Below are 12,811 nucleotides of genomic sequence, written 5' to 3'. Positions count from 1 at the left end.
ATGGGGATCCTCTTGTGAGTTATTTGTTGCTTTTCCCTTGCTGCTTTTAACATTTGCTCTTTGTGTTTGATCTTCATTAGTTTGATTAATATGTGTCCTGCTTCTGTTAGGTCCACACCATTTCTGTCCTTTAATGAGCCAATCTGTGCACGAAATATTCCCTTGGTATCTCTAATTTTCTTGAAGAGATCTCTAGTCTTTCCCATTCTGTTGTTTTCCTCTATTTCTTTGCATTGATCACTGAGGAAGGCTTTCTTATCTCTTTGTGCTATTCTTTGGAACTCTGCATTCAAATGGGTATATCTTTCCTTTTCTTTTTGCTTTTTGCTTATCTTCTTTTCACAGCTATTTGGAAGGCCTCCTCAGTCAGACATTTTGCTTTTTTGCATTTCTTTTTCTTGGGGATGGTCTCACTCCCTGTCTCCTATACAGTGTCACGAACCTCTGTCCATAGTTCACCAGGCACTCTGTCTATCAGATCTAGTCCCTTAAATCTATTTCTCACTTCCACTGTATAATCATACCTGAATGGTCTAGTGGTTTTCCCTACTTTCTTAAATTTAAGCCTGAATTTGGCAATAAGGAGTTCATGGTCTGAGTCACAGTCAGCTCTTGGTCTTGTTTTTGCTGACTGTATAAAGCTTTTTCATCTTTGGCTGCAAAGAATATAATCAATCTGATTTTGGTGTTGACCATGTGGCTATGTCCATGTGTAGAGTCTTCTCTAGTGTTGTTGGAAGAGGGTGTTTGCTATGACCAGTGCATTCTCTTGGCAGAACACTATTAGCCTTTGCCCTGCTTCATTCTGTACTCCAAGGCCAAATTTGCCTGTTACTGGAGGTGTTTCTTGACTTCCTACTTTTGCATTCCAGTCCCCTATAATGAAAAGGACTTTTTTTTTTTTTTTGATGTTAGTTCTAGAAGATCTTGTACATCTTCATTGAATCGTTCAACTTCAGCTTCTTTAGCATTACTGGTTGGGGCATAGACTTGGATTACAGTGATATTGAATGGTTTGCCCTGGAAAAAAAAAAAAGATAATTCTGTTGTTTTTGAGACTGCATCCAAATACTGCATTTTGGATCCTTTTGCTGACTATGATGGCTACTCCATTTCTTCTAAGGGATTCTTGCCCACATTAGTAGATATAATGGTCATCTGAGTTAAATTCACCCATTCCAGTACCTTTTAGTTTGCTGATTCCTAGAATGTTGACATTCACTCTTGCCATCTCCTGTTTGATCACTTCCAATTTGCCTTGATTTGTGGGCCTAACATTTCAGGTTTCTATGCAATATGGCTCTTTTCAGCTTGGGACCTTGCTTCCATCACCAGTCACATCCACAACTGGGTGTTGTTTTTGCCTTGGGTCCATCTCTTCATTCTTTCTGGAGTTATTTCTCCACTGATCTCCAGTAGCATATTGGGCACCTAACAACCTGGGGAGTTCATCTGTAAGTGTCCTATCTTTTTGCTTTTTCATACTGTTCATGGGGTTCTCAAGGCAGGAATACTGAGGTGGTTTGCCATTCCCTTCTCCAGTGGATCACATTTTGTCAGAACTTTCTGCCATGACCTGTCTTGCCTATGGGTGTCCAGGAGTCGCCAGCGAAGGTGTGGGTTGGTGGTGGCCTACTACAGGGTTCAGGGCATGGACTGTAGCAATACATGCATGGGATCTTTTGAGGGAGGTCACCATTATCTTCATTACCTCCACTATAGTTTGAAAGTGAAAGTGAAGTCACTCAGTCTCGTCCAACTCTTTGCTACCCCAAGGACTGTTGCCTGCTAGGCTCCTCCACCCATGAGATTTTCCAGGCGAGAATACTGGAGTGAGTTTCCATTTCCTTCTCCAGGGGTCTTCCCAACTCAGGGATTGAACCCTGGTCCCCCGCACTGCAGGCAGACTCTTTACCATCTGAGCCACCAGGGAAGCCCACCATAGTTTGGCCCCAGATAAATAGCAGGGAACTTTTAGAACTAACACCCAAAAAAAGATGTCTTTTTCATTATAGGGGACTGGAATGCAAGCCAAGTCATGTCTGACTCTTTGTGACCCCATGGACCGCAGCACACCAGGCTTCCCTGTCCCTTACCATCTTTTGGAGTTTGCCTAAGTTCATATCTGTTGCACTGGTGATGCCATCCAACCATCTCATCCTCTGTCACCCTCTTCTCCTTCTGCCTTCAACTTTTACCAGCATCAGGCTCTTTCCCAATGAGTCACGTGTTTGCATCAGGTGGCCTGTGAGCTTGACTAATATTTAATCAGGCTCTCCTGGCTCTACAGCCTGTCCTTCCTTTTTTTTTTTCAAAAGCATTTTCTTTAGAAAACTTGTAATTATAAATTCTGTCTCTTTAAGATATATGTAACTCTTAAAAATGAACCTCTTTCCTATTTTACAACCCCAAAGTGTCTTTCTTAAGGACCTAGGAGTCATCCTTTAAAATGCAGTCAAGAAAGATAGCACCCCTATTCCCAGGAAGGTGGGAGCCAGTTTCAGTTGGTACAGATGGCCTAACCACTTTCTCTTGAAAATCTTCTCCCTGAAGTCCTCCAGCCCTTTCCCACTATTTCATTCCAGCCTTTTCCAACCCTTTTTTTTTTCAGCAGAGTTGAGCTTACACTGAGATCTGCCCTCACATCCCTATTCCAGTAACTTTGCATAGAGTCTTCCTTGCCTGTTTTAACTTTGTTCTGTGCAATTTTTATTTCACATAGGAAAACTAAGTTGAATGAAGCTACCTGTAGCACTTAACTCTTGCCTTAATCGTGTTCTTAAATGAAGAAAGAACATGAAATCTGGTGCAGTGGGTCAGGGGACCTGCAGCCTCTAAAGGACTGAGGTGCAGAGTCCACTCTGAGTCCAGCTTTTATTTCTGATTGTAGACTACAAGACTTTTTTGATCTTATCTTTCCCAATACACTACACTGACATAGTCCTTGTTTTTACCCCAGGCCATTCCCTTTTAGGCTAGTCTTGGGGACAATCACCAAGTATGCAGGCAGCGTTTATTCCTGATGCCGACACGGCATTCCAGGGTCTATGATTTCATGATCCCAGTCATACTCCCTTCTGGGTCTGGCTTTGGGGTTTGTAATTAGGAGATTATTCTCAAGAAAAACACAGTTTCTTAATATATGCTGTTTTTCCAGGTGCAATTTCTGTGAAATTTCTCAAGGCTGTCAAAGTACATTATTAGGAATTCCCACTGTATTTAACTCCCACTCTCCTTTCTGCTGTTTACTGAAGTATGTTCTGGCAATTTATTATAATAACCCTCTAAGATGGGTACAAGTAGTATCCTTTCTCCTATAGATGAGGAAACTGTTGCCTACAAAAATCAAATAATTTTCCTTAGGTTATTACATAAACTGAATGTTTGTGTACTCCCAACACTCTTATGTTGAAATCCTGACCCCACTGTGATCCCATCAGGAGGTGGGAAATCTGGATTAGTGCTTTTATGAAACAGGCCCCTCCAACCATGTGAGGATACATCAAGCAGTCACCTTGTTTAGGAACTGGGCGCTCACCAGACAAGGATCTTCACAGAGTCTTGAGCATTCATAACTGATAAATAAATTTCTGTTGTTCAGAAGTCCCCCAGTCTATGTTATTCTATTATAGCAGCACCAACTGACTAAAACAATCTGCAAATAAATTTTGGATTAGTCCAGATTGGCACCAAAACATTTGCTTCCAAAGCCTTTTCTTTCAAATACTTAGCACAACCAAAAGAAAATTCCTGAGTATGTTTTTGTTTAATTTGTCTTGGTGAGCTCTTGTGTGTGTTTGGAGGGTACGAGCAAGGCTTTTACTTTGGGTGCTTGTCTGTCGTGTTTTTGTTGGGCGCAGGGTGGGGGTGGGGGTGGGGTACCTGGGCAGCTTCGCCCAAGCGATGGGACTTGGAGAAGAAAAGAAAGAGAGGGAGGTCCTGGGCACTCACCGCTTGGAACTCAGAAGCATCTCTGCCACACCCGGGCGCAAGCTGAACCTGCAGAACCTCCTGCCAACGCTCTCGGCAATCTCCCTGGCTCAGGCTCGTTGCCACTGCCGGTTGAGGACCTGGCTGATCCGAGGACCCTGTGTGTGCTGTCTCCACTCCTTCCCAGCGCAAGCCCCCACACACCCTAGACCCCAGCTCGTCCAGACCCACAGCTGGAGAGCGGCCCCCTTGATCTGTCCACCTCCCCAGCACCCGCCAGCCTTCCCCTTCCTCCACTCTCTGAGCACTGCACCCTGTCCCCCCAACGTCTCTCGCACACCGCCCAGACCCTGAAGGCCCTATCTGCACACTTTCACTTGCTCTTCCAGGTTCCTCGCCTCTGGACCCTACTGGACAAGCCCACAGTCTTGTAACTCGTGGGCTCCCCGCTCTCTCATCAAAGTCACCCTCAGCGAAACCAGTGGCTTAAGGCAGGGAGGTTAAGGAGAGTCTATCACTGACCGTCCCCTGCCACCCCTGGCTCTGTGGGAGTTAAACAGGTAATTTCCAGAGGCAAGGCACAGGCCCAAAGTCCTAAACCCCCCACGGTTGGCCACCCAAAAGCACCCCAGTCCGCAACATCGTGCAGCGGGTGCAGGACAGGCCGCCAAGGGGCCCTTTTTCCAGAGTGCACAGCCCAGCCCAGCCCTCCCCGCCACCTTCCGCACAGTCAACCATGCCCTGACCGTCTAGGCATTGGATTTACCCCACCTCAAAACCTTTCTCCTGCTCCCACATTTCACTCAAGCTTGCTTCTTTGGCTGACCCCACCCGAATGCCCAGCTCCAGTGTAGCATAGCGAATCATAGGTTTTGAATTCTGACTGTTGGAGGGCAAACCCTCTGTCTCTCTCCTGCTGTGCCAGGTATCAATTTACTGCCTCTCAAGAGCCAAATAGATCTGGGTTCTTGAACTGACAGGTTAACTTTGTCAGGAGAGGGCGCTGGAGAAATACTGTAGGAGAAGGGACTTCTATTCATGATTGTTTTCTCTTAGATTCTTCTTGCCCTTACCTTGTTGCTGCCAGCAGTGGATGTGGAGGACATTTCGTGACACTCACCCCACCCCACCCCAGCCATGGTATTAGGTGTGAATTCCCAGAGATTCACGGAGGTTACCCTTCTTAGCACCAGCCTGCCAACAACACAGAGGAGAGTTTCCTGCTTGCCAGATCTAGCCATGGTTCCTGTTGGCCAGCCTCAGCTGCCTGTACTGGGAGCAGTAATTCCTGCTTGTTAAGCAGGTGTGGAATAGCCCTGGTCCGGGGACAGTGAACTTCCTCACCGGATCATTTGAGCCACAACTAAACCTTTCCTTGGGGAGGAGGAACCATTTCCCAAGTTTGTTTTATGCTTGTGCTTCCCTGGTGGTTCAGATGGATAAAGAATCTGCCTGCAATGCAGGAGACCCTGGTTGGATTCCTGGGTTGAGAAGTACCCCAGAGAAGGGATAGGCTACCCACTCCAGTACTTCTTGTACTTCCTTGGTAGCTCAGATGGTAAAGAATCCGCCTGCAATGTGGGAGACCTGGGTTTGATCCTGGGTTGGGAAGATCCCCTGGAGGAGGGCATGGCAACCCACTCCAGTATTCTTCCCTGGAGAATCCCATGGACAGAGGAGGCTGGCAGGCTACAGTCCTTGGGGTCGCAAAGAGTCAGATACGACTCACCAACTAAGCACACAGAACATTTTACCTCAGCCATAGGACAGTCTCGGGGTTATTTTATTTCCTTATAGCTAATCCGCATTATGGTTAATGATTCTTTTAATTATCCCTGTTCAAATTGTCGTGTGGTTTCCTGATTCTTACTAGGGACACTGATAACCCTTCTGAGCCTCCCAATGAGGACAATAATAGCACTTCCTATCTCAGAGGGTATCATGGGATTAAATGATTCAATGTATGTAAAGTGCTTAGTAGAGGAACTGGCGCGTTTTTTGCTTGTTTGTTTGTTTCTTGTTGAAGGATGAAGAGATAGGATAGGTGATAAAGCCTCTCTCTTCCTATTAGACTAGAAGAATATTTTAAAGAGTTATTAGTGAAGCCAACGTGAAGCCAAGATGTAAGTAAAAGGTTAAAAAAATGAGTTCCCTTTCCCTTCTAAAGATTGCCAGTCTGGGAAACAAATTTTGTAATTACTGAAGTCACTTGTCAGAGATTAATGGCAGGTATTGGAATGAAACCCTGAGAAAGTTATATCAATTTTTAAAACAGTGCAGAGAATAGCTTCTAGATATTAATTACAATATCTAATTGAGGATATAAAAACCTCTACCTGGGGGACTTCCCTGGCAGTAAAGTGGTTAAGACTTCACCTTCCAGTATAGGAGGTTCAAGTTTGATCACTGTTCTGGGAGCTAAGATCCCACATGCCTGAGGTCAAAAAACCAAAACATGAAACAGAAACAATACAGTCACAAATTCAACTGAAGACTGAAAAAAAAAAAAAAAAAGCCCTGCACCTCCATGCACCCTGCAATAGAACAGCTTCACAGACTTTATCTTGCAGTTTGAGGAGGATCATCCTACTTGTCGACTTCCCTAGTGGCTCAGGCGGTAAAGCGTCTGTCTGCAATGCAGGAGACCTGGGTTCGATCCCTGGGTTGGGAAGATCCCCTGGAGAAGGAAATGGCAGCCCAGTCCAGTATTCTTGCCTGGAAAATCCCACGGACTGCAGAGCCTGGTAGTCTACCATCCATGGGGTCACAAAGAGTTGGACACGACTGAGCGACTTCACTTCACTTCACTTCATCCTGCTTGTCTATTCATCCGCCTGTGATTCTGCAGAAGTGATTAGATTTCTCATGTTGCTTATGGGGGAACTCCAACTGCCTAAACATGAATTAGAATATGCTATCTCCCCCTCTCTACACCTCATTTCTTCTCCTTCTTTCTTTCTAAATAAGAGCTATGCCAAAAATAGAAAAGAAAAGACACTTCTTAAAGAATGGTCTGCTTTCTTTCTTGAACTCTAAATGTTCTCAGTGCAAATGCATGTGTGCGTGCTCAGTCCCTTCAGTTGTGTCCCACTCTTTGCGACCCTATGGACCATAGCCCACAAGGGTCCTCTGTCCACAGGATTCTCCAGGCATGAATACTGAAGTGGGTTGCTGTACCCTCCTTCAAGGGATCTTCTTGAAGGTTCTTTATCTCTAGGGCAACCTGGAAAGCCCCTTAGTGCAAATATCCTTTTACAAATATAGAATGTTGGCTTGAGTTTTGGAAATACACAGTTTACCCCTATAAACTTTGATATTAATTCAAATGGACTCTTTTGGCAGAAAATTGGTGTGTCTATTTGTGTGTGTTTTTATCTATGAAAAAGGTAATTTTTGTTCCAGGCTTTATAGTCTTCTTATCTATAACTCAACTGCTAAAATGTAAAGTCATTGCTCTCTAGGCTGTACCATTCTGACAGCTCCATCATTTCTGAATGTTTCTTTTCAGATATTCAAAATACTCAGGACAAGACCCTTGTCCCCACTCTGATAAATGATGTTGTTTCATATTTCTAGGAGAGAAAATAGAGACTTCACTAAATATCTTTAGATTTGCACATGCTGGAATCACAAGCCACTATGAAGAAGGAACATATGTTTCCTTTGAAGAACTCTTTATTACATAAATATATTTATACCAAGATATACACTCACAAGGATGCCCTTCTCTGTATCCAAGTATAGTAGAGAGTAGTCTAAGGAACACATAGGATCACTAGTTGCAAGGGAGTCTCAAGATGCTTTTTTCTCAGCTTCTGGGTTCTGCTGGCCAGCAAAAGTCAGGAAGACTTCTTCCAGAGTTATCTGACTGATGGAATAGTCTTCTAAATTGAATTCTTCTTTAGCTTCCTCCAAAATGCCAAACATCTTTAACAGCAACAACATAAAGTAGAGTTACCATTGCAGCCCTCCTTTCCAGCCCACCACCCAGATGAGCCTCTCCTACACTTCCTCCAACTGCTGCCCAGTTAATGGTGGAGGACAAAAGATCCAAAAGGTGGGGCTGAGATAACAGACAAAGTAGGTCACTGAGAATTTGAGAAGAAGCAGGTCTCTGTCCCCATTCTCTTGATGGATATAGACAAAAAGTGGGACTTAAAGGTGGAAATCTGACTTAATTAAAATTAATTCCTTGGACCATTGAAAGTAACCTAAAGTCTCTGCTCCTCCTATAGCCCATTTCATAAGACTAAATCCCAAATGCTTTAGTGCTCTCTTAACATATCATAATATTAGAAGGGCATGGTTTCTACATTCACCTCTCCCCAGCTATTGTTCTTGCTGGGAACATAGTAGTTAATGATCCCTTGATTTTCATCTTTTAATTCACTACCTAAGAAAGAAAAGATAGGATTAGATACATAATTTTGCATATTGCTTCTTAATGTCAAAATACTGATACATCAGCTTAATTATATGTGTAACAGAGGGGTAAATAGATATGGCTAGTAAAAAAGGCGTATAATCCAAAAGTCTACCTCTTTAGTATACATGATACAGTTAATTTCTTCAGTAGATTAATTCCTGGTGTAGTAGGCTTTGTTTTATGGGTTTATAGGAATTATTGAGGATAGACTTACAGGCACAAAATGTTGTCAACTCACATGTCTAAAGGATGAAACTTGAGCCTTCTAAAATTCTAATGCTGTAAGATGTCATTCCTAAACATAGGGCTGAGAATATAAATGGGTGGGATTTTCATTCTGGCTTTATGAACATGTATGAATGTACAGCGTGTTTCCTGGGGAAGAGAGAAGAGGTTTCTTTCTTTCTTTCTTTTTTTTTTTTTTTGAGAAGAGGCTTTCTTGCTATTCTCATGATCCTATGCTAGATTAAAGAGGAAATCATACATATAAACCAACAAAGTCAGGCTGTATGTTCTTTTTCAAGTGAATAAGAATCCTCTGGTGCAAGTTGGGAGAAGAAGTGGTATACTTTCCAGATTTAGAACAAACATATTTATTTATGCTTATCATAGTATTTTGTAAATTATTACAATTTAGAGGAGCCTGGTGGGCTGCCGTCTACGGGGTCGCACAGAGTCAGACATGACTGAAGTGACTTAGCAGCAGCAACAGCAAATTAATTGAGATTTTAAATATTTTAAAATATGTTAATATAATAAAACTAGAAAGCCATTAGACTGAGGTGGCCCTAATCCTTTGACAGTCTATGTAAGGAAATAAAAACCTAAGCCAGAGCAAATGTACTTGAATCTCAGAAAATTGACTCTAAGAACAGCTAAACACAAAGAGCCAACTACGTTTCCCCAAATAAGGCAACTGCTTAAGCTCTAGCAAATCAAATATTTCCTTACTTTTCCCCATGTCTTCTCTATAAACATCTCTCCCCTAATTCCCGTCTGTAGAGACCACCTAACCACCTTTGGTTTGGTGATGCCCAATTAGAATCAATGTACACTCTGATAAATTCTTGGAAATTTTTGATATGCATCAGATGAGTAGTTCTGACATCAAAGTAAAAGTGAAAAAAGTGAAAATGTTAGTTGCTCAGACATGTCTGATTCTTTGTGACCCCTCAAATTGTAGCCTGCCGGGTTCCTCTATCCATGGAATTCTCCAGGCAAGAATACTGGAATGAGTTGCCATTCCCTTCTCCAGGGGATCTTCCTGACACAGGGATCAGTCTGGGTCTCCTGCATTGCAGGCAGATTCTTTACTCTCTGAGCCACCAGGGAAGTAACGTGGGATCCAAAAGGATGCCCAATGGCTCTATGAGCAAAGTGCTACCAGATGTAGGTTCTCACTGAGCCCTTTGTTTTCACTACTTTCTCACTGCACCTGATGGTTTTAAGTAAGTCCCTCTTGGATATCTGAGCTCCTAGCTTTTCTGTCAAGAGCTCTGTAACTTGATTTGAGGTTTTTGGATATCTGAGCTCCTAGCTTTTCTGTCAAGAGCTCTGTGACTTGATATGAGGTTTTTTTTTTTTTTCTTTTTTAACCTGACTGGGTATGGAGTTGGACTGGGTCTGACTTAAACATCATTAGCTGTCTGTCTACGACCAAACTGGGTTCAGAGTCAGACTAGGTCCAACTTAAACTGGACTGGGTTCAGTGTGAGGCCTCTGGAAAACATTTTCTTAATGAAAGGAAAGAAGAAAATGACTTCCTCCATATTCAGAGAGTTTGGGGCTCCAGCTAACTATAATGGACACAATTTATGGGTCCATGTGTTTTTATCCATTCGACTAATGTCTGTCTTTTGATTGGAGAGTTTAATAAACTTTAAATGGGCTTCATCTTTTCCTGGGCTTCATCTGAAGGATAGCTCTTCCAGTTATATTATTGTTGGTTGACATTTTTTCTTTCAATATTTTGAATATACATTTTCAATTTCTCTCGGCTTGAAAATTTTCTGCTGATAGGTTTATGGGGTTCTCTTGTTTGACAAATTACTTTTCTCCTGCTTTTTGCCTTTGACTTTTGACAAATTTATAATATGCTTTAGCCCCTTTCTGGTTCAACTATTTGGAGTTCTTTGGGCTTCATGAATCTGAAAATCCATATCCTTCCCAAAGTTTGGGAAATTTTCAGCTATTATTTCTTTAAATTGACCTTCAGTCCTTTTCTCATCTCATTCTGGGATTTCCATAAAATAAATTGTTTCTGTTATGGTGCCCTGTAAATTTTGTCAGCTTTCTTCATCTTTTAATCACTCTTCATTCTTTTTGCATCTCTGATTGGATGATTTCAAATGACCTATCTCATAGTTCATTAATTCTTTCTTCTGACTGGTTGAATCTGGTGAATTTTTCCAGTTTAGTCATATTTTCAGTTCTAGGATTTCTGTTTGGGCTTTTTTATGGTGCCTGGTTTTTTTTTTTTGTTGTTGTTATTGTATTTATCATTTTCTTTTTCCATTGTACAACTAATTTCACTTGGTTGTCTTTCTGTGTGTTCATGTAGTTCATTAAATATCTTTAAAAGGATTGTTCTAAATTCCTTGTCAGACAGCCCACAGATCTCCATTTATTTAAGGAGTTTCATTAGTTTCTTTGGGTAGTATTATGTATACCTGACTCTCTGTGGTCCTTGATTCCTTGAGTTTGTATCCACTTTTGATAAGTAGTCTCCTCTTGTCGAGTTTACAGACTCACTTCAGCAGGGACACACCTTCACTCATTAGCTCAGCTAGAGGTTTGGACTGTTTGTGTGGCAGCATCCAGGGGCAGACAGGGTCTTGGCTTGGGCAAGTACACTGCTTGCGATCTGAGGTTGAAGGTGGGTGGGTGGGCAGGGCTGCTGTCTGATTTCTGTGTCTGAACTGACCTTCCAGCTGAGCTGTTCAAGCATAGTGGCTGGATAGGCTCCCTGGATGGACAAGACTCATGACTACAGGCTGCTATTTCACAGTCAAGTGGTGACATTAACTGAGATCTGTAATCACCTCTGGCCTGTTGAGGTATAGGCTGTGAAGACCACTCTTTGACTCCATGATTGGGCAAGGCTACATATGGGCTGGACACAATTGCTCTTGGGGAAGGGGTTCATATTGTGCTCCTTGACTGGATGGTGCCAATTTCTGTTCTCTATGTTCAGGTGGGACCACAGACAGGGCTTTATCTTTAGATGAGGCCTCAGGCTGTGCTCATGATTATACTGGAAAGTTAACTGCACTCAAAGTTGGATAGGACTGCAGGCTAGCCTTCACAATCTAGTAGGCTGTTGGTTGTAGTTCATTGCTGGCTAAGGCTACAGGCTGGGCTACTTTGAAGAGGGCCGCCAGTTATATTCCACAGTTGTATGGGCTCGATACTGTACTCTGTGGTCAGACAGGGTCACTGTCTGGGCTCTGTCTTCAAGTCAGGCCCTAGGCTATGCTCCATGAATGGGCAGAGTCACTGACTGGATTTTTTAAATGAGCAAATCCATATGCTGTGTTCTGCAATTGAGCAAAGCTATAATTCTAGGCTCTGCAGGTGGGCAATATCATAGGCTAGACTCCAAGGCCATCCAAGGCCATCCTGGTGATGTATGGCCAGAGGCTATACTTACCAGTTGGGCAAGACTGTTGGTTTGGCTCCCAACCAAGCATGTCTGTAGAAGGGGTTAACAGATGCTCAAATTTACTGGCCAGGCTTCTTGGTCAGGTGGTTTGGAAGCTATACTCAGAAGTTGGGTAGAGCTGTGAATTTGCTTCTCTGCCTAGACAGGGCCATGGAACAGGCTCCATAGCTGATAGGGCTTATTGGCTGGGGATCCAAATCAGGCAGACCTGCCCTTTGAGCTCTTTGGTCAGATAAGGCCAAAGTGCAGCTATAGGTTGGGTTCCATGGTTCTTCCTAAATTTTCTGGCCAGGCTTACTGGTTGGAGGAAGCTAGAGGCTATACTCACCAGATGGTCAGGGGCTTTGAATCTACTTCTCTAGTCAGCAGGGCTATAGAATGACTCTATACCTGGTATAGCTAATTGGCTAGGGACTCAAACCTGGTAGAAGTACGCTCCAAGCTCTCACACCAGACATGGCCACCAATTCAGCTTTGCAGATGAGCAGAGCCATTGGCCTGGAACTCTACTCAATGCTGTTGCAAGGGAGAATGTGGTTTTGCTAAGATCTGAGTGATCAGTGCTTGAAGCACCAGCCCTCTTCTCTGTCTTTATATAGTCTCAAGTGGTAAAGTCTCACAGGTTCACCCAGTGATTCTTGAGAGTTAAGACCCAAGTGGGCCTCCGAAGAAGCATTCTGCAACACTGGGGGACCTGATGAACTCCACTGACTCTCTTTTCCCAAGTGGAGAAACTGCAGGTCTAAGGGAGGGTTGATACAGTCAGTGTATAGCTCCTCATACCCTTCTCCTAT

At 43.2% G+C, this 12,811-nt stretch overlaps 1 protein-coding gene across 2 annotated transcripts in view; it reads right to left on the bottom strand.

Moving 5' to 3' along the window:
* Positions 1 to 7,583: 7,583 nt before the first annotated feature.
* LOC110151697 (phospholipid-transporting ATPase ABCA3-like) overlaps positions 7,584 to 12,811 on the bottom strand; it is a 285,960-nt gene continuing 280,732 nt past the window's right edge. For both annotated transcript variants that reach the window (XM_070460996.1, XM_070460997.1), the window contains 2 exons: positions 8,250 to 8,323; positions 7,584 to 7,857 (listed from right to left, as the gene is read on the bottom strand). In XM_070460996.1, coding sequence (XP_070317097.1) covers positions 7,723 to 7,857; positions 8,250 to 8,323 — 209 coding nt within the window. In that variant the 3' untranslated portion in view covers positions 7,584 to 7,722. The remainder of the gene's footprint in view (positions 7,858 to 8,249; positions 8,324 to 12,811) is intronic.

This window comes from Odocoileus virginianus, chromosome 33, assembly GCF_023699985.2.
Source record: "Odocoileus virginianus isolate 20LAN1187 ecotype Illinois chromosome 33, Ovbor_1.2, whole genome shotgun sequence".
Taxonomy (NCBI): Eukaryota; Metazoa; Chordata; class Mammalia; order Artiodactyla; family Cervidae; genus Odocoileus; species Odocoileus virginianus.
The sequence above is the reverse complement of the archived record's forward strand: the minus strand, read 5'-3'. Positions and strand labels throughout refer to the sequence as shown.